At 27.8% G+C, this 22,100-nt stretch overlaps 3 protein-coding genes across 5 annotated transcripts; 2 read left to right on the top strand and 1 right to left on the bottom strand.

Annotated features, from left to right (window-relative positions):
* Positions 1–2,670: 2,670 nt before the first annotated feature.
* Positions 2,671–21,007, top strand: LOC135931598 (RPII140-upstream gene protein-like). 3 transcript variants are annotated; one of them, XM_065468831.1, is made up of 4 exons: positions 2,671–2,709; positions 7,559–7,922; positions 9,422–9,636; positions 20,800–21,007. In XM_065468831.1, the coding sequence occupies exons 1-4, from the start codon at positions 2,701–2,703 to the stop codon at positions 20,950–20,952; spliced, it is 741 nt and encodes a 246-aa protein (XP_065324903.1). In that variant the 5' UTR covers positions 2,671–2,700; the 3' UTR covers positions 20,953–21,007. The 3 variants fall into 3 exon arrangements, with proteins under 3 accessions (XP_065324903.1, XP_065324905.1, XP_065324904.1); XM_065468833.1 differs by lacking the exon at positions 20,800–21,007 and adding an exon at positions 19,457–19,488; XM_065468832.1 differs by lacking the exon at positions 20,800–21,007 and adding an exon at positions 17,860–17,976.
* On the top strand, positions 3,881–6,062 carry LOC135931553 (integrator complex subunit 2-like). The gene has a single exon (XM_065468757.1). It carries the CDS (start codon positions 3,938–3,940, stop codon positions 6,026–6,028), a length of 2,091 nt encoding a protein of 696 aa, XP_065324829.1. The 5' UTR covers positions 3,881–3,937; the 3' UTR covers positions 6,029–6,062.
* LOC135931600 (mitochondrial import receptor subunit TOM22 homolog) lies at positions 17,834–18,532 on the bottom strand. Its single transcript, XM_065468835.1, has 3 exons — positions 18,358–18,532; positions 18,080–18,319; positions 17,834–18,035 (listed from the first exon to the last, which is right to left on the bottom strand). The coding sequence occupies exons 1-3, from the start codon at positions 18,508–18,510 to the stop codon at positions 17,961–17,963; spliced, it is 468 nt and encodes a 155-aa protein (XP_065324907.1). The 5' UTR covers positions 18,511–18,532; the 3' UTR covers positions 17,834–17,960.
* Positions 21,008–22,100: the final 1,093 nt, after the last annotated feature.

The raw sequence follows: 22,100 nt of genomic DNA, 5'->3' as shown, positions 1-22,100 counted from the left end.
CTCATCGCATGCCCGATTAGCGATTCAATCTTTGCTTTAATGGATGCTATCTTTATTTGTATTTCGTATCTTATCCTTTTTTGATGCCCCTGCATTCACTTTCAGCAATCTCAGCTCCATTGTCTGCAAGTTTCTTTTGTCTGATTCTTTGCTCGGTAATGTTTCCAAACTATATAGGACATTTGGTTTGATTGTACTATGGAATCCTGTATTTTCCCCTTTAATTTGTTAGAAATTCTTTTGCCAGAGAGCACTTCCCAATAAGTTTCTTTACCTTAGCCGTCTTTAGTTAATTTTATTCCTTATTTCTCTCTCGATTGACCATTAATTTTATGTAAAAATTAATCAATTATGGAAGATTTTCGTAAAAAAAAATTTTCTGGGGAAACCTCTTTTAATTCTTAAGCCTAAAATCTAAATATTTATTAAAATAGAACAGTTTTAATTTTAAATATGATTGTTTTATCATTTTAAAATATACAAATTATCTAAAATGCTATCGCTATAAAATCCTTTTCTTTTATTGGTTATCAGATTAATCATAACAAGAATAGTTGATCCAATGGAAAAAGGGTTGAATTTATTGATTATCAAATATCTTTTTTGGTCATAATCAATAATATTTATTATGCAAACATTTTTAAAAGATGATTTTTGAAAATTTTTGTAGAATGTAGGAGATTTTGTGTGAATTTTTGTGGCATATTTCTGAAATTTAAAAAATGTGGTAGTTGAGTTGAGTGTGATAGATATCCAAACTATTAAAATTATAGAAGTGTACTTGTCAATGTAATGTAATATACATGGCAACCCTGAGTGGAACTATTTACAGCTTATAATTTCGAAGACTTGCTATTCATTTATGTAGATGCTGCCTGTTTCAACTATACCTATTACCATATACTCTGTTTTTTGCTTATTACAAGCTTCCTACTAAACCGCAAATATAGACAAATCGTGAATAATTTAAACTAGTAAAATTTAATAAATGGGATATATCATAGAAACACATTGAAAAATAAATAATGTATATTATTTTTAACTAATTTTTTACAAAATAAATAAATTAAAAAGTATATATTAAAAAAAATATTTAAACATAAATATCTCTATCAAAAGCTTGGGTAATTGAATGATTTATTTCTGAACATAACTAATTGGTTAATCTCACATTTCAAATGTGAAATTGAATGATAATATGAATTTATTACAGGCTAGTGAGTCAATTTTAAATAAAAAATATTTATTAAATCGAAAGAAGGAAACCAATATCATTGCACTCTAGATCTACCTAAGCCAATAACGCTGACTCCCCTACTAGCTTAAATATGAATGATGCAAATATAACATAGATACCGATTATGGATTTTGAAAAAGGGACTCATGAAAGAGAGCCCATGACGCAGGATCATTATTGAAATCGAGTGGGAAAGGGAAGGGGTGAGGGTAAAGTGTAGGGCGTAATTTTAATTCAAATTTCCTTTCTCCGCTAATTTAGTAATTTAGATTTTCCCTTTTCGCTAATTTTGATCATGTGATAATGAGAGTGGTAGGAGAAGGTAAGAATGGAGTAAAAAGGAGGAAGAAGGTAGTGGGTTATATCGTTATGGATTTAGGGGGTTTCAATATCCCTGTTAAGAGGGTACTTCCAAATACCTTCATTGATATAAAATTATTTATTTGTAACCTCACTGAATTATAGGGCCTTGACAGATATTAAAAAAGTAAAATTGAATCTTGAACTTAAAAATATTTTATACACGATAATAAAGAATAAAAGAAATTATATTTTAAGAATATTATTTAAAAATGGGTCCAATTATAAAGAAATTTCTATGATGGTTGAAATTTTTTTTAAGGATATATTCTAAACTTGAAAAAAGCTTAATCAAATTTGAATCAATTGTAAAAAAAAATTAGCAAAAAATAGCTTGTAAATCTAATTTGGTATTGATCTTATATTTTATTTTCCTTAATGTTTTTTTATGGCAGATATGACTAAAAAATATATATATTTTATTATATGAATAATATTATATAATAAATGATTGTTTATATTCTTCTTGTGTATAAGAATATTCATTATCCTTAAATCAAGTACTTTTGCTTCTTCCTTAAAGATTCAAAATTGAGATATAACTTAACCTTTGCTGTTTAATCGTGGAATAAATGAGATTTAAGACGTGACAGTTCTGTATGGGAACTGTTAATAGCATTTTAATGAACTTTGCATACTCTGAAAGTGAAATCGAAATAATTACTTTGACTTTGTTTGTTTATGATGTCCTCTAAGGAGTTAATATATATTTCTCCAAATTTAAGCAGTTCAAAAAATATTTCTATGAAGAAAATTAGACGATCATTTCAAATCTAATCACGTTAAATCAAATACATGGATCGATATATATATACATATATATCATATGGTATAATATATGGTATAATATATCATATGGTATAATATATCATATGGTATAATATATCATATGGTATAATATATCATATGGTATAATATATTATTTAACAAAGTATTACAAGCCCTATATCTCTTTTTCTAACCTTTATTCCTACTCTCTACTTCAGACACTTGTTTGATAATATTTCAATTAAAAAATCTCCCATATTTGAACATTTTGATTCGAGCAAATTTCGTTTTTAGATAGATTAAATGATAACCCTTGAGTGGTGCGGTTCATAATTATGGAAAAGGTAATTTTTTACACATGTTTATATAAATTAACTGAATATTAATATGGAGATGAATTTAGTTTTAAACAACAATTTTAATCGAGAAAACCTTTCCATATTGCTTAAATGTTTTTACTCTAAAAATTTCGAAAATGATTTTATATTCAATTTAATTAATAAATTTGAAGATAGCAATGATATATCAAAATATTTTATGCTGGATAAATATAATGTTTCCTGTGAAATGCACAAAATAAATAAATCAATAAACAAGAGGCGGGTTGTTAATGAAAATAAAATGTTAATTGATGAATTGTTTGCTAGAGTAAACACATTCTTATATTGTAACCCATTTGACAAATTGTTATTAATTTATAAAGAGCTGAAGAGGATTGATATAATTGCCGAAGCAGGATCAAATAATTTTGTTAAGTCAGAAATATTTGATTATATGTTTGAAAGTCAAGAAATATCAGATATATTTTGTATACTTGGAATTAATTTTATTGATAATGATTATCTAAATTATCAAACCTTTTGCAATAGTTTATTATATCTCAACCAAGGATTATACCTGTTTCAAAAATTTATTAAAAACTGTCCCTTTTCCTTGTCAAAATTTCACAAAATTTTACTTCACAATTCAGCAAATAATCAATTTGTTAAAAACAGAAAAATCTATTTAATTTATGGAATATATAAAGATAAACCTATAAAAATTAAAATGCTATGTAATATGTGCATACACAAACGAAAATTTTTGGAATTAATTCTATATCTTATGCATAAACTTATCTTTTACTCACCAGATAAAGGGAAAATAGAAAAATTGAATAAATTAATTTATTTTTTTTCACTAATTCTTGAAATTAACAATGATGGAAAACCTTCTGGTTGGATATTTTTGCAACTGAAAAAGGATCAAAATAATCTTTATTTTGATTATATTGAAAATTATCAACATTCTATTATTCAATTGTTCTCCGATATATATAATGATCAGTGTTATTTAAATGAGAGTACAATATTATTATTAAGTATGTTCCTTAAATTGTATTGTATTTTTAAAATGAATCTCAATTTGAAATTTACCAATAAGGAAATAGAAAAAATTACAAACTTAGCAACATCAGTTTCTTGTATAAATTTATATTTTTCTAAATTTATTATTACTTCAATTTGTGTACTCTTTTATTGTCCATTGTTAATAAATGATAATAATCAACAAAAAATATTTGAATGGTTTGTAATGTTAAAAAATGAAGGTCCGAGCAATGAAATATCTTCATCGATCAAGGAACTTTTTTTGCACATGATATTATTTGTTAATAATCAAATGAATCATTTATCAGAAATAGTATCAAAGTGTTTAGGAATTAAAGTTCACATCAAGCCCCATGCAATTGTTAGAATAAAGCACATATTAAATAAAATCACATTTGATGAAAAAACATTGATTTATTATGGGAAAACATTATCGATAACAAAAAATTTAAATTCTCATAGTCCAGGGATATCTCCTCTCATTTGCATGATACATTTGCTCAAAAGCAAATTTTCATTTTGTCATAAAATTATTATGCAACCTTGGATCCATGATCAAATATTAAATGCCAGTATTCCACTTCATCCCTCATTTATTGTTATGATTGAAAACTTTATTTATGTCATTTTAAGCAACTATAAATTGACGCAAGTAAAATGCCACCTTTTTAATGAACACAAAATTTTGGATATGCTTGGATTTAAAAATTTGGGACCCAGATTCAATTTAGCCCCTCATTTGTTAATGCTTTATTATCTGCTTTTTTATGAGGATATGTTAATTGACCCCAAATCACAATACTTCTCACCCCCACTAGCCTTGGAATTAAATTTTATCAGTCTCATTAATCAAATACCTATCAAGCATTATATCATGTATTCCATTCAAAATTATAAAGATTACGGCAATTTGCCCTCCATCCTACTCTCTTTGATCATGAATAATCATTCCTATTTATGTATAATAAATGAATGGATCTCACAGCCCTTAATCTACTACTACCACCCTTTTAAATATGGGTATGACTCTTGCACACTAAAAACTCTTACACATTACTTGATGGCTAATGACATATCCAGTGAGTGGGTGTCCGAATTGGCTCCTGCCTTAATCAACATTACAGAGTTTTCTTTGCTTAATCAAATGTTGTGTCGCTTGATAGAACATTTGTCGCCCTTGGCTTTAAAATTAGACATCTTTTGTTTCACTCCTTATAAATTGAGGCTCATTGAAGCCTTTAGATCACTTATAACCTTTAACGGCACATCATTTACCTTCATCTCCAATACTCTCACGTCTTTGATGCAGTCCAAAACTAGTGAACTTAGTATGATGAAATCTCACGATTTTAAACAAATATATGCTAAGATGACCCATTTGGCGCTCGATCCCTTGATATGCCTCAGAGGTGAGCCAAGCTACTTCGAAAATCCCTTGACTCTCTCTTTGATAATAAAAACGTGTGAGTACTCCCTATCATTCTCTTTAAATTTTTATTCCAAATATCTAAACGGGGTTCAGACAGAGCGAGAGGACATTGTTTCCAACCTTACGTTTGTTCAGGAATGTGTGGTTCTACAAATACTCATCGAAACGCTTGATTTTGGTCGAAAAACATGCCTGGAATCCTTACCCTTAGCCCGATCATTTAACCGTAAGGAGTTGGAGACCCTGGTTTGTTGTCATCTGCATCAACGTTTCATAGACGAACCGGCTCTCGTTAAGGAGATTCATACGCAGGGTTACGCGCTTGCCCTAATTCCAACCTTAGTCGCTAATGTACCTTCGATTCATATATGTATGGATTTTGTTCTCGATTTGGTACTGAAGGACCCCTCATTGCAAGCTAAAATTTTTGGCATCCACTTAGCCTTTAATCTTTCCCGGTATTACGCTCTACCTAAATTGATGGATATTTGTAACGTGTGTGTTAAGGCGATCTCGACCATACTGGAAACGGGTAATCTGAATCGCTATTTATCAACCGACGATCGTTTGCGCTTTCTCCTGCAAACGTTGCCACCCTTAGTGATTCTTTGCCGCTCATTTCCGTTTTTTCTAGAACCTTGCCTTAAAATATTAGTACAATTGGGGAAGCTAGTTAATATAGAAAACGTCGTTAATTGTCACACTTTTCGCCTGGAAAGTAATGTCGATCATATCAATGGAAAAGCGTTAAATAAATATTATGATAGCAATAATATGGATGCGGATCATGCCGTCGACTTTGATAAAATGGCTAAGGAGATCGTGGCTACATATGTTGCCATCATATCGGAGTTTAATTTAATTTGATACCCCCCCCCCCCCATTTTGACCTAAATGAAAAATATATTGTGCTAATTATATTTATATATAAATGGTTATGTAATATAGAATTTATATATGATAATAAAATATTTTATTTTATAGTTTTGCCTTAATTATGATCAATTACAATACAATCATTTAATGTCGTAAAAATTAGTGTAAGGTATATGGTTAAAAAATTAAATTAGTTCATTTTCTCCATTCCAAATTTATATTTTATAAGTCAATTTTTTACTTATTCGATATTAACTTAAATTGATCCAAGACCGATTTTGCATTGCTTTATAATTTTTTATCTTTATACTTATTAGCAATAAATTTTCTTATATATGTTAACTAAAATTTATGGACATTTTTAAAATTATTTAAGTGAATTTATTTAAAATTTGGGGCCAGCACATAGCATTTTACCTTATAAGCATTAATTATCAGAAACTTCTAGAGTATCATTTTAAATTTTTAGTGTTTATAAACGGTTCGATTTAGCCCCAATTTTTAAAAAACGGCTAAATAACAATTTTATTACTAAAGCTTCGAAATTTGCCAATAAGTTTCAAAACCTTTCTGCCATCTGTGGGCAAAATCTCCAAACTTGGATAATTTAAACTTTTGGCTAAAATGTTGAGTTAACCGTTTTAAAGATAGGATAAATCGAGCCTTTTAGCAAAGCTGCTTTATATATGTATCATTTTTAAATGTGTAAGTTGTAAAATTATTTCAATTCGAAACGATACTCAGTTGCTAGGCAATGAGATGATTATAATCGGATTCTTGAAAACGATCCTCATTCATGTCTGTTTGTCTTTAAATGTGTCCTATTGAAAATATTACTATTTTAATAATATTAAATTACACTCTTAAGTTTCGATATTTTATAATTTTTATATAATTATTTTTCTTAAAATATTAAAAGCGTTACTAGTGATTATAGTTGGTTAATGGTTAATTCGGCTCAATCTTCAGGCGTTTACCGGAGATAATCTGTTAACATTAAGGCTTTCTAATTTATATTAGTTTCTTCCAAATTTGAGCTGCTATCTTTATAAGAAAAACCCCAGGCTAAAGTGATAGTTTTCGACTAAATCAAGTTATTAGCCGTCTAAAATTTTGCTTAAACAGCTAAAAATATAGAAATTACCCAGTAGTGCCTGCCCTAAAAAGAAAAAAAATTTTTTTTTAAAAAAATAGTGAAAAAACATAAAAACAAGTCTAAAATTTTTTTAAATGTAATTTTTTTTAAAAAAAAGAGATTCTCTAATTTCTCCGTAATTTTTTTTCCCTTCCATTTGAAAAAAAATTAGCGCAATTATACATACTTATTTATTAAAAAAAAATTAAAAACTTAGAATTGGGCATATTTATATCCTTCGCCTATATTAAAAAAAATATTGTGGATCGGGCCGGATAACATTTTCAAAATTCTTTTTTAAACTGGGTCAGGAACATTTCCAAAAATTTATAACGGGTTGATTTGGGCCGCGCCGACCTTTAGAAATCCAATTTTTATATTTATAGGACAAGGTAGAAGTAATTTTTGACAAAGCTGTAATAACCAAACCAACCGACGATACCTCTTTTCAAGACGAATGTTTCAAAATTTTTGGGAAAATGAAATCGCCATTCATTAACAACGAGGAGGAACCAGGCCTTAGTCCAGCCCTTTTATTCATATCTAAAACGACGTTCACGGCCTACGCTTGCGTCTTTATTTGGTCATTCTTGCTTAATAAGAATTACTACAAAACGAGATTCTTAGATAGGAACCAAATAACCTTGTTCGAAAGTAATATTCAAGCTAAAAGGAAACTCATGGATAACATGATTTTGGACAATTCACTGCACGCTTCCAGGCAAGCCATGAAAAACACCTTCTTTCTCGGTATTTTTTTAAAATATATGTAATGTATTTTCTGAATCCCAGACAAAGATCCCCACTAGCAAAATTCGGGCATACTTACCTCGGAAATAAATTTCTTGTAAATAAAAAAAAGGAATAAAATTTTCCATAGAATTTTTTTTTTAAAATTGAAGAAAAAATACTAACAATTTATATTCAATTTTTTTAAAAAAATAATTAACCATATCTAACTTCTCTTACCTTAACCTCGTCCACGTGGTTGGTTCATCTCTTAAAAATATTTTTTTTTTTAACATCAACTTAATATTAAAAAAAATTTATGGAATTCATATTCTCCATTTTAGGGATTTTTTGTCCAATTACCATGATTTCTATATATAATTTTTTTTACTTCCTATATTTATTATTTTTAACATCGTTATCTATGGTATTGGCAGGTACTTTATTTTTGGAGATAACAGTTTCGATATCGATATCGCCTAAAAAGGTGCCCTGCATTTCAGATAATGACATAAAAATTTATGTGCTTTTAAATTTTACCTTATCAAAAACTGTTTATTGAGATAGATTTTGTAATAGATGGAAACTAGGGATGAATGTAGGCATCATTAGTTAATTTAACAAAAAAGAGAGAAAGAAGCAGCAAATGAAAAAACGGCATAATTTTCCCTCCCCTTTTATATACAAAAGCAAGAGGAGGGGGGTTTCTAAAATAGATTATATATATGTCGTATTAGGAGAAATTCTTTGGGATTCGGAATATCTCAATTTTATATTATTTAGAGAGCGAATTTAAAATTCAAAAATTTTTATTTGACCGAAAATGTATCTCAACGTGTATAGAGTGAAAGAAAGAAACTCATGCTGTTAGAAAGAAAGAGTCTGCCTAGAACTGTTTAAAATACTTTTAATTTATATCCTATTTTTATGTTGATTTTTCATATAAATTTTTTTATTTAATGAATGTACTATGTTTGTATAAAACTAAATAACATTGCATGAACCTATATATAAAAAAAATTTAAGAACCAAAATAATATAAATTTTAAAAAAAATACACAAAAGTTTATGGTTTAATTTATTTCTACACATATTGGAAATACATTTCCTGTCAGATCCTATTTTTCAAATTTTAAAAATTGTTTAATATTCCATTGCTTTTACCATAGTTACGTCATTATCTATAATATAAATTTTAGAAAAATATAAGCCATTAAAATTCATGATATGATGATGCTGCCAAAAATTTAACCATCACCCCCTCTCTCCCCATTGTAATTAGGTTTTAGGCCTGTAAAAAACGTTTACATTATAATTGTTAGGGTTCGAATATGTTTATACTTTGAGGTATTTCAAATAGGTTTAGACCATTGTATCTTCCACTATAAGAGAGAATTTAAAATTAGAATTTTTAACTTATGTTTACATTATTTAAAACAAGTTGATCATAATCTTAAATTTAAATTGAGATAAATTATTTTGAGAATTTCAACATTGTTTATGCAATTTATTAATAATAGGTTCAATGCTTTTTGGTAGTTTTGCCATCTCTGGATACAGAGAAAAGCACTGTGCTTCAAATTTTGCAATGGCAAGTGGAATCGTGGGAGCTTTAACTAGAATAAAACTTGGAATGAGGGGTATGCTTGTAGCTGGTGGTTTAGCAACCGTCTTAGGATACATAGGAGGAAATTTCATAATATTATTATTGAAAACAAAGAACACAAATTTAGAGGTATATTTATAAAAATATTCGAAAACTTAATACCGATTAAATTATGTAAAATATCACTAATATCTTATATTTTTTAAGGTAAAAAAATCCGATGTCTATACATTGTTTTTAAAATTTAAAATAGGTTGTTATCTTAGTTCTTCAGTATTTTATTTGAAATCGGTGGGTTTGAAAATATTTTATTAGTATAATAATAACAATATTGTCAGTATTTTTTAAAATTATAAGTATAAATAATACTATACCACCCCCCAGTATCATAAAATTCAGTATAAATAAAACTTTTTTTCAATATTATATTGCATGATTTCTTTTCAGTATTTTAATTAATTTGTCAATTAATTATATTTTTGACAAAATAAATATCTTAGAGATAATTTACCAGTAAAATAAATTCACTAAATATCATATATATATATATATATTAGAAGTCAGCGGTGATCTTAGTGGAAATTTTTGAAAAGGTTTTTATATCGTGCAATTATTTTTGTCAAGACCATAAAATAATTTTGCCTAATTTTTGGGGGCAGAGCTTTTAGACTCTATCTACCTCTAATATACATACCCCGAGATAGACTTGTTAATGATTTTTTAAATCATTTCAAAAGTAAATACCAATCTTAAAAAGATCCTTTGATACTAAATTTTGTTTGATTGTATTACATCAAAAATCGATTTTTTTAGTATTGGAAATTTTTTCTTAATCATTATCCCATGTAATATATATAATTAAATAGAAATAATAGTAAATATTTTTTTTTCAATATTCGCCATAGCGAATCTTTTTCTATTTTTAATATTAGGTTTCCTTGATTAGTTTTCATTTGCAGACTTTATACGGAGAGAATTCCACTGACTGATAGGAGGCCCATTAACGTTTACCATCATTAAACTAGAAACTGTTTTATCATAAAACTTTCATACAAATCCATCATAATGACATTCATATGGTGAAAGCCATGCTTACATTCAACAGTACTACATGGAATTGTGTTAGTACAGTTTTGAAACTTTCAAATCACTGAGGCATTTATTACTTTCATTATTATCATCAATATATTCCCTCATCCCATTTATTGCAAGATCCACATCGAGCTAGTCGCAAACAAAGTGGTTTAATTTGCTCTTCTCTATAATGATTCTGAGTGTATTCTGGCCACTTATCATTTTATAAATATTCCATACAAGATAGCTAAGAAAATAACTCTGAAATGTAATATAGCATTTTTAGCAATAGGAATTAGCATCCATAAGCCTATTTTGAATATTGTCTATTAAGGTAGTAATAAATTGAATTTCGATGATACAAGAGTGCCTATTTTCCTTCAATATTACTAACCCAAGTTTATTTATTTCCCTATCTTCTAGAGCTATTTTCATGTGTTCTCCTTTAGAAATATTAAATATTCATTTAGAAATTATAAGAGATTTAGAATCTTAGACATATACAACTACTTTAGAAAACGAATCGCTTTATTGATTTTTTAGGTAAACTGATTATTCTTGTCTGAAGCCTTAAAGATAGATTGGATAATTAAAATAGACCATACATCATTGCGAAATCTGATAAATTCACTACTTTTAATCACGTGAATAGCCCGTTAAATTTTGCAATTGCTAGAATTTGCTAAATTTTGAAATGTGTATACCAGGGTCATATTATTATTCTAAACTGCCTTAGCAGTATGAAGGAAGACTGCACCCATCCTACATCAAGTACTCTTCCAATTTTCAGCAACTAAATACCCGATTCAAATGCTATTTGATCCAACGCCTTTTGATTTTTGCTAGACTGGTGATATAAATAACTATATAAAGACTTTTAAAGTTATTAATATCTGTAATACTTTTAACGGTGATTTAAACAATGCCTGGGTATCGTTAGATATAGTGTATAGAGGCACATGCTATACCAGATTTATTCCCCAATAATGACACTGGGCCATGGCTTATAAGAGTTTAATTTTTGTTAAAAAACAGGGGATTTAAGAAGATCCAGTAGGGTAGAGACAATCCCCTCTGAATCTTTTGATTCCAGTTTAATCAGGTCTGAGAACCTTAATACCGATTCTATATAAATAATGATTTATTGAACAAAGTTGTAGATTCTGGCCTAGGATAGCGATTTTGAATTGTAAATTGATATTATTTACAATTTTTATATGCATTTCTTTGGAAATAATTTAATTATTAACAAACCTGAATAACTAGAATGCATAATATATCCCGGGTTTAAATCATCATGCTCATGCAAATCTACGAACGACTAAAATCTACAAATGGACAATTTGCTTTTGTAAAATAATATGTAGAATTAAATATTATCTTGTTTTGGTTATCAGTATTTTTTTTATTTCGTTTCATAGCCTTTTTCAGAAACTTTGTATGCATCTGAACAGGCATGTTTTCAAATTTTTTTACGCAAACATCTTTTTGTTGTATCTTGTAAATGGCCTAGTATAGTTCACCTAGTGTTGTTAATTTACTTGGTAGTAAAATTTACGACCCAATTATGTCCTCAGGCCTGCTCTGAGCACGAACCCGGAGTTCAGACCCACCGATTGTTTACACCCGGGGTTCGAATAAATTAAAAGTAAAATAAATCTCATTTACTAATCTCAAATCAAATCTTAATATACATTCTAATTAATAATTAAAGCTTTTTTATTTAAATCAAATTTTGAAAATAAATATATTTCTACTCGTAACCCCCCCCCCCCCCAATGTTAATATTCTTGGTCATTAATTATAAATATATAATACTTGAAATTAAGCTATAAAAGCTCAATTCAATTACTACTAATATAATATTAGGTTAAGATAATATATTTTATTTATTTGAAATTTTTAAATCAAAATATAAATACTACACTACAGTGACTTTTCTTTCTTTTTTTTAAAATAATATATAAAAAATAAAATTAATAAATAAAAAATATATTTCTTTTACTTTTCTTTTAATAATATGTATATATATTATTATTATTTTTTTGTGTGAAATTATTTTATTAAAAAGTTTCAAGTATACATATTTATAATTTAAATAAAATTCCGATTTAAAACGTATACAATTTACAATAAAAGGATAAGCTATATAAAATTATAAAAATCTTATTATTTAATTTAAAAAAAGGTTATAAAATACTGTAATGTAATAAAAGAAAAGAAAAGAGAAAGAACATGAGGAGGTGCATCTAGGTTATGGCACCATGGATTGATATACTATGCGACCTACAAATTTCCATTGAGATTCGTTGGCGTAGGTAAAAACCTTTCTGAGTGTCACGAAATTAAGCGCATCTTTTGGCCGAGCTCCTTGAAAAATTCCAATGCTCTAGGTCCAAAAGCACCGATTGTGTCAGAAACAATCGGGGTTAGAATAATATTGGGAATGGTAATGTATTTATTGATCTTTCTAATTTCCGCCCTAACTAAGGAATTAGTGCAAGAGGATGGTGCAAAACGATCAACGATCCCAAGCTAGCGGGATTCCTCTGATACATGGGATAAGAGTCATTACGTCAGGCCTGATATTTTCCCCGAAATTAGACGTACAGGTTCCAAAGTTGATGGAATATTAGCTGAACGGAGAGTTCTAGCAATTATTGAATTTATTGCTTGGTGGCGTGGATAGCGGCCTTTAGAGAAATGGCAGTGAAGAGGGTGATGGCCTAGACTGTCGATAGGCAGCTGACACTGTTTGCAAGATGAGGGTGTGACGATATCACAGCTTAAACGAAGACCTATTCCTACCCGAAGTTCTTCGTTGGAAAGAAGCAAACCAAGGTTGGAGCTAGGGATAGCCTCAAGCCATTCATATCCCGTGTTGAAATGATGATGGAGAATTACTACTTTGATTTAATGGGAAGGGGGGAGTAATCAATACTTTGATTTATTGAGGAGGAAATATCTGGGTTAAAGATCAAAGAAATGTCCTTCAACGCAACATTCGAGTAAAGATATTCAACGGAATGCTGGATTTAAGGTAAGTCCCAATCTTGTTGTCTGGAGGATAAAGGAAAGTAAGCATTAAGAGCGTTCGACTTCCATAGGTCTAGTGCCATTTCCAGATGGGGATCTGTAGTGGTGGTAAAAATTTTAGTAATTGTTTGACTTTTGGCGAATGATGAGAGAAAGCTACAATACTCAGTGAGGCAGGGGATCGAAAGCCTATACCCCCAAGTTTACACGGAAGAGCGGCTTGCTTCCAGCAAATGGTGGAGAATTTGAGTTGAGTATTGATTTAAGAGATATTTTAACTTTAAGTTCTAAATCTAGTAGCATGTCTGGGAATTGGAAAAGAGGAGCATAACGACAGGCACGCAATATTTTTGGAATATAAAGGAAATTCTTTAGGAGAAAGAATGAATGATGAGATGGTAAAAACCTAAGATTTTCTGAAATCGGTCGTCAAATTGGATATTGTTGCTTTGCTTCCAATAGGTGAGCCTAAATGAGTAAAGTTTGATTTCTCAATTATAGAAAAGTTATCAGGAATGGGATATAAATTGTTGTGCATATAAAATTCGCATTATTTGATTGAGGGAAAGCCCAGTAGTGGGAGTGAGATCAGAAATGATATATGGAATTTTAATTAATTCATCGTAAGGTCCTGCAACTGTACCATCATCTAAATACCTTTAAAATGGCATTGCATTTGTTGTTTATGTTAATAGCCTCACAAAAGATAGCTGGGCCCAAGGGGTCCCCTTGTTGTATTCCTTGACAGGATTCTATAGTCGTTTCATGAAATTAAAAAGACACTTGACCATAGTAAGCTGATATATACGTTTAATATTCTGGGAATGTGTTAAAAAAGGAATGAAATGTTCTCTCTTAAGGGAGCTGAATGCATTGTTAAAATCTAATTTTAAAAAAAAGTTGTTTGATTGTTGGAGTAGATGGCGTGTGATGTGTGAAGCAGTTTCACACCCTGCAGGAATACTAAAACCTAATTGACGAGGAAGTAAAATATTTGAAAGTTTTGTCTTTAATTGCCAACAAATGATTTTGGATATAATTCTTCGGAAGACCCAATATCAATGTGGCGAATGCCTCCAACCTTTTTAGATAGCGCAATGAGTCGAGCACCAAAAATTAAGGGTAGAATGCATGGTGGAACAAGGTTATTAAAGATGTTATTATGAAGTATGGTAAAGGCTGATATTAGGCTTTGGTGGCAAGGAATGGATGATTAGGTAAATTGCTCGGAAACCATCTAACCCTCCAGCTGAGTCCTTTTTAAATGATTTAATAGCCTTGATGATTTCGGAACTTGAAGTGGGTCTGGGGATATGGTGGTGGCAACTGTAAGGGCAATATATTCTTGAGGATGTTTAGATAAAAGGGATTGTATAGTTGAATGGTCATTTGTGGTAAACACATCATTTGAAACTGCAATGTTTGGTGCGGTGCACTTTTAATGTTGCATAAATTGATTTTTTTTTCAATCAATTTTGTTTTCTGGGACATTGAGGGTTGTTGAAAGTTGCTGATTTGTTTTTAAGTGAATAGGGAGCAAAGTAAGGCGCTAGGATCAAGAGTTTTTAATTTGGCGTGATAGGTTATCTACGAGAAGGAGAACTCAGATGAGTAGGGTTGAAAAAGAATAGATCTTTCCAATTCTCTGAATTGTTGTTGTTGTTATTAAGCAAAAAAATAGTGAATAAGGAGCAAGGTAAGGCGTTAGGATCAAAAGAGTTTTTAATTTGGCGTGATAGGTTATCTTTATGAAAAGGAGAACTCAGATGAGTAGGGGTGAAAAAGAATAGATCTTTCCAATTTTCTGAATCGTCGATGTTGTTATTAAGCAAAACAATAAGATCAAGTAATTTTTTGGGCTGTCAAAAAGCGAGCACCACGAGGTATTCTTGAGATTGTAGGCATGAATGGATTAGTCATGATGTTCTGGATCCAAAGTGATTGAGGAACATTATCAAGGTCATTATTGCTTATTGGGTCGTTATTACTTAAGGTTGGCAGAACAGGATTAGAGAATAAGGCTGGGAAGCTAGAAGGTGGTAAAGAGGGATTAAGAGAGAAATCCAGATGTAGAACATCTTGAAGATCTGGGACCATGAAGTGAAAGTTTACCTGATTTAGTAAGGAATGATAATTTGCCACAAGAGGGGCATGAAACATAATTAGAAACTATGTTTTACAAAGATAATACTTGATATATAAAATTTTGATCTTTAATTATGTAGACTTATAATCCTATGATAATAATAATTATCAGCTGATTTTGAATTCATAGTTAAATGCTCCTAAAATGATAATATAAATTATCAACTGATTTTGAATTTATAGCTATGGCAAAAACGTTTATCAATATATGGAAGTATTAATGTGGCTTTAAAGAAGAAATTTTTGTTACTTATCTATATTTAACAAGTGCTTTAAATAAAATGTACTTGAATTAAAAAATTAATATTTTTGTTTCATGGATAGATTTGTAAACAAATTTCTCCTCCACATAATTTCCTATTACATTGAAGTGAAACATGTATTATATTATTTTTAAATATACAATATAGGGGGTAAACAAGGTAAGATTTTATTTTAATTTATAATACATATTGAAATTAAATATGGACAAAAAATAAAGATTAAAGTAAACATCATGTTTAAATAATAAAAAGAAATTATGTTTTAAATTTTTAATTTTTGTGATGAAAAATGGCAGCCACATGCATTTTTTCTATATTTTTGAAGTTTTTTATAAATTATTTTTTTAGTTATTTACTTAGATAATTTTATTTTAGGAAAATATTTTTTTTATTAAAAATAAATTAAGTTTTTTTTATATTTTTGAAGTTAATTATTATAAAAAGTGTAAATTGAACATTTTATATATGTTGACTTCAGAATATGCAGGAATAAAGGTGCTTTTTTATAACCCCCCCCCCCCTTAATAAAAAGTTCCAAAAGTATTCTAAATATCCCATTCAAGCTCAATTTTGCTGAATTTATAAACTAATTTTATTAAATGTACTTGTCTAACATATATTTCTAAAATTAAAAAAAAAATCAATACGTTTTTAAAAAATAGCGATGAAATTAAACAAATCCGGCCAGAATGTTCGTATCTAATTCTTAGGATGGTATAGCTGGAATTAATTGCTCGGCTAACAACATAATAATTCATTTTAATCCTATTTTTTTGGTATTTCTAAGCCCTAAGTGGTCTTGATTAAAAAATCTTTAACCCTAAGCTGAGTGTTTGCAGGATTTTACTGTTATCTAACCATAGAAAATGCCAATGATTTTGCTGTTTATATTTTTGGTAAATATTTTTTATTTGAACTATTTGGAATAACATTCACCTGAACCCTGGGTCTATGCTCGGGGTTCGTGCTCAGAGCTGGTTTGTTCGATTTTTTAGACCCAAACCCCGGGTCTGGGTTTTACACAACCAACCATACAACACTAAGTTCACCATTCACTAATATATGCACTCCTTGTAGGGTGCTAGTAAATAGCCCACAGGACGGATACAATGACATTGTAATATTTTTAATGAATATTCTTTTTTAAGAAAAAAGCTTGATTTGGGTAAAATTTTAAAAATGGCCAGATTTAGATTATAACCAAAATAATATTATGTAAGCCTGGTGATTTTGCTAATAGATTGCAGAAAGGCATCTATTATTTGCCAAATCTCAAGACTTACCAATATTATTTTGTGTAAAATCTTAATAGGGCCATTTTGAAATCAACCCAAATCTGGCTTTTTAACATTATATACTACCATTTTGTTTATTTCATGATAAATAATATTAATATGCTAATATACCATTATAAAAATTTTTTGAAGGGCATTCTTCTTACCTCACTGAGAATTTCTGCTAGGAATATGCTAATTTTTTAAAAAATCAGTGGGGGAACTACTTGCCCCTCCTTGACTACATCTTGATGATGTGTCACATCTAAAAATATATGCATAACTCAGAAAATTATGGGCACGAATAGAAGGAGTGATGAAATTTATTTTTGAACCAAACTAAAAATACTGACTAATTTTGTATTTATCGGATATTTTATTATTTATACTAACTAAATACTAATTTTATACTGATCAAAACGGAATATTTTCTAAAAATACTTAAGGTTTTTTTTATGTGCCTCAAAAATATCAGTATATTATTTATTTATTAACCTAAATATATTTATCTTATGAAAACATTATTGCATTTTTATTAATTCTAAATTTTTATTTCACAGGATTACATGAAAGAAAGAAAGATGGAATATATGAAGAAAAAAGGAGAGAATAAAAAATGATTCATTTATTTGACAATTTTCAATAAATTTTTTTATGAATATCAAGATATATTGGGGGGTATTGATGGTAGGTGCAAAGGTAAATTAGATATATGGGCATTTGGGCCTAGTAAAACCTTTAAACAAATAATTAATAATGATTAGCTATAAAAAATTATACTGTTTGTTGCTGTTTAATTATATCTTGTTCCATATGAGTTCGCATAGTTTCAATTGACAATGGAACAACCAATATAGTTGCTGAGGAAAATATCAACCAAAGACCCTGCCTAGTAAGATGGAAAAGAACCTTACTAGTAGATGATAAATTTTTTAGGCCATAAGACACAGTTGTTCGTAATTTTTCAGGAAACATTTCAGTCAATCCAAGTAATCTTTCTGTCAAGGTTTCATCTAAATCCTAAAATTAAAATTAATTTAACAGTTAAATTTCTATACTATATCATCTTCCTCTTTTGTTAAATTATCTGAAGGGTTAAATATACTCATAATTTTTGAAGTGTCTTTATTTTCGTCATTAAATTTGATTGCTGGAAATCCGAAATCCCCCTGATCTAGATTTAAAAACTCACTTTCTTCTGTAGATGCCATTTAAAAGGATAGATGATAAATTCTTTATAGGATAAATAAAGATAAATGTGGAATTATCCATAAATAAAATCAAAATTATGTTATAATTTAAAAAATAATAATTCTCGAACAATTGATTCAATGTAAGTAAAAAAAATATGAAATTAAAATTATATCTTTCTTTCAAAAAAAAAATCTTCAGGTTATTTTTAAAATATTTTAATATTTCATTATTTATTAAGATAAATTATAAAAAATACTTTATGATAAAGATTTTAATAATAAATAAGATTAACCATATATTTTAAATAATAAGTTTATTAGAATGGTCTAGGAAAAAAGTTACAATTTTTAAGTATTTTAATGAGGATATTTTTAGCTTCTTAATAGATAAAAATTTGCTTATTTTATCATTCTATTACTAGAATCAAATGATTTGCAAGGTGTTTAGTTTTAAAATTTATGAGGTATAGGCCTAATCAAGGTGGGAGAGGGTCCCACCTTCGAAAATTTTCCTATTCTCATAATTATCATTTTAGTATAATAAAAATGTGCTTCCTACACACACCACCCACCTCTCCGTCAAAAATGTACATTTTATATCACTAAGCAATAATTTGAAGGAAAATAATTGTTAATATGTGAATTTTGAATAAACGTTATAATTTTAAATTAAACGACCTTTTCGTAAATTTTCTTTTACTTTTTATAAAATATAAGGATGAACTTGTCGAAATTCTTTTTTTATACCTTTTAAAAAACTTATTATTTCAATATGTAAAAAGTGTAAAAATTAAATTGTATATATATAGAGCACAAAATGTTAAATATTTAAGTGATAAAAAGTTAGTAATAAAATAAAATTTTAATTATTTTTTCTATTTCTTTTTGAGCCTTCCATTAAAATTAAAATGGTGGCAGATAATTATTACACTACCAATTGAAATATATATAAAAAAATTTTTAGAAATGATTTTAGATACTGGAACATGGTGAAGCTAGAAGAAAGAGAATTATGGAAAATGATGTTAATATAATTCTAAAAACACGTAAGAGATGATTAAAATGTAAAATAAAAAATAAATATAATAAAATATGAAAAAACTATTTGGGACAATAAGAATAAAACAAAATCCATAGATGAATTCGGAAATTATTTAACATACCATGAGAGTAAAGATGTTTTGAGTTTAACATTTAATTTACCAGATGACTTATATTTGCTTATGGACACAATGTTACCGATATATGGAGCTTCAAGTTATGAAGAAGCAATATCTGTATTAAAATATTTTTGTGATTATAAAGAGGTAAAAGAGATAAATGGAAAAACTAGATCAAATATATCTTATCCTATTAAAAATTTTAAAAGTCAAAATAATAAAAACTTGAATAAAATTGAATTATGCAAATTAATACCAAATGTTAAAAAAGAAATGTTATAAATTAAAAGAAATAAATCATATGATAATAATTGATGAAATAATAGTGATTAAAGACAATAATGAAATAAAAATTAGAGAATAATATAATAAAAAATTTAAAAAAACTTTAGAAATAAAGAAAATTAAAACAAATATTAAAAAGAGAGGCAAGGTGATTAAATATATTGATGTTGAAAAAGTTTTTAAGAGTACGATATGGAGATCGTATGTTGAAGATGGAAAGAGAAAGAGAATTTTTTTTATAAAGAATAAGTTGAAGATAAATTATGATATAAAAAAATTGTTTAAATTGAAAAATAAAGGATTAAAATTTAAAAATAAAAATAATTAAATAATAAAAAATTATTATATAAAATGAGATAATTCCAAATATTCTATTATTCTATATTCCAAATTATGATTCTTATTCGTATGAATGATTCTGATAAATTATTTATTCCATTATCATTTCAATGATTTCAAAATTATTTTATTTGAGATATATTGATCATAATATATATTTACAAACATTGATAAAAATGATAATTAATAACGAGATGAACAAGCTAATGTGAGGATGATGTTCAAGCGAATGATTAGATGATAAGGATAAAAAGCTAAGAACAAACCAATGAAAAATATGACTCAGGCTAAACAACGAACTAAATAACAAATGAAAATTATACTACAAAGGAGAAAAAATTTTTAGAGGGGGGGGGGGGGGAAGTAGTGAACAAGTTCAAGGTCAAAATTTGAAAAGTCAAAGTCAAGTTTAAAATTTTAAAGTCAAGTTCAAAAGCGAGAATATGAGATACGACATAGAAAATGATTGTTATAAATAAATAAAAATTTTGTAAAAAAATTTATATATAAATTTTTGAAAGAGGAATGGGATGATCAATACAAACAGCAAATCAACAAGCAATGTTCAACCAACGATGTGCAACCAACGATGTTTCATAAACGATGTTCGATAATCGATTCAACAAACGATAATCAGATGGCCAAACAAAAAATCTCAAGATATATGAACAAATGACTAATGGAGCAATTGAGAAACAAATGACTGGAAGTGAAGATAAGAAACTGAGGAAAGATGACATTTAAAAAAGGAGGGAAATGTTAATATGTGAATTCTGAATAAACTTTATAATTTTAAATTAAATGACCTTTTCGTAAATTTTCTTTTACTTTTTATAAAATATAAGGACGAACTTGTCGAAATTCTTTTTTTACATAACCTTTTAAAGAACTTATTATTTCAATATGTAAAAAATGTAAAAAGTGTAAAAATTTAATTTTGTTATATATAGATCACAAAATGTTAAATATTTAAGTGATAAAAAGTTAGTAATAAAAATAAAATAAAAAATTTAATTATTTTTTGTAATTCTTTTTGAGCATTCCACATTAAAATTAAATATAATTTTTTAAATAACGATCTAAATTTCAAATTTTTTTAAAAAAAATACAATATTTTTATAAAAATATAACATAGTTAAGGGCCTAGACAAAATATCTCCAAGAATATTTATTTTTAAAAATATAACATAGTTAAGGGCCTAGACAAAAGATCTCCAAGAATATTTATGAGGAAAACCTATCTAATTGTCCCCCAAACTTATCAATATTCTGGATATGCCTATCGTAGTAGGTTATATCGAATTCTTATGATTTCATAATTGTAAATCTAAATTCATACATTTTGACTGTATTGCTTATTAGGCCTTAAACATTTATTACATAAAACATTAATGTGTTCTAAACATAAATTTATTTTACATATTTGAAAAAAATTTTTTTTTTTATTTTGATGGTTAGATTTAAAAATTCCAGCTAAATAAAGATTTCCCAATAATGTCTTAAATTGTGTTACATCAACTTCTTTAGTAGAACTTTCATAATGGTCAGTATAGTTTTTACATATAATTTTAAGTTTTTCATTGTTATGATAAATAATCTCTTCAATCATTTTTGGTGTTATGAACAAGTCAAAAGATTTTTCTGAAGTGTCAGCTTCTTTCACTGATTCTTTTACTTTTGGCAGATGAATAACTAAATTTTATTGATAAGTTCTTATTCTTTGATAAGATCCTTTTTCCATTTAGTAAACTTATTTTTTTAGCTAATTTTAAAGACAAATATCTATGATAAATGATTTCATATTTAACTAAATAGTATTAAGTT

Source organism: Gordionus sp. m RMFG-2023, chromosome 1, assembly GCF_954871325.1.
Source record: "Gordionus sp. m RMFG-2023 chromosome 1, tfGorSpeb1-WG-v2, whole genome shotgun sequence".
NCBI lineage: Eukaryota > Metazoa > Nematomorpha > Gordioida > Chordodea > Parachordodidae > Gordionus > Gordionus sp. m RMFG-2023.
The sequence above is the reverse complement of the archived record's forward strand: the minus strand, read 5'-3'. Positions and strand labels throughout refer to the sequence as shown.

What these genes read in the sequence shown, in the direction of transcription:
- LOC135931598 (XM_065468831.1), top strand. An exon ending in GAAAAACACCTTCTTTCTCG is followed by an intron (nt 7,923 to 9,421) that starts GTATTTTTTTAA and finishes TATTAATAATAG; the next exon opens with GTTCAATGCTTTTTGGTAGT. An exon ending in CAAAGAACACAAATTTAGAG is followed by an intron (nt 9,637 to 20,799) that starts GTATATTTATAA and finishes TTTTTGAAAGAG; the next exon opens with GAATGGGATGATCAATACAA.
- LOC135931553 (XM_065468757.1), top strand. Translation starts at nt 3,938, where the DNA reads ATGTTAAAAAATGAAGGTCCGAGCAATGAAATATCTTCATCGATCAAG.
- LOC135931600 (XM_065468835.1), bottom strand. Translation starts at nt 18,510, where the DNA reads ATGGCATCTACAGAAGAAAGTGAGTTTTTAAATCTAGATCAGGGGGAT. An exon ending in CAAAAGAGGAAGATGATATA is followed by an intron (nt 18,320 to 18,357) that starts GTATAGAAATTT and finishes TTTTAATTTTAG; the next exon opens with GATTTAGATGAAACCTTGAC. An exon ending in TAATTAAACAGCAACAAACA is followed by an intron (nt 18,036 to 18,079) that starts GTATAATTTTTT and finishes ATTTGTTTAAAG; the next exon opens with GTTTTACTAGGCCCAAATGC.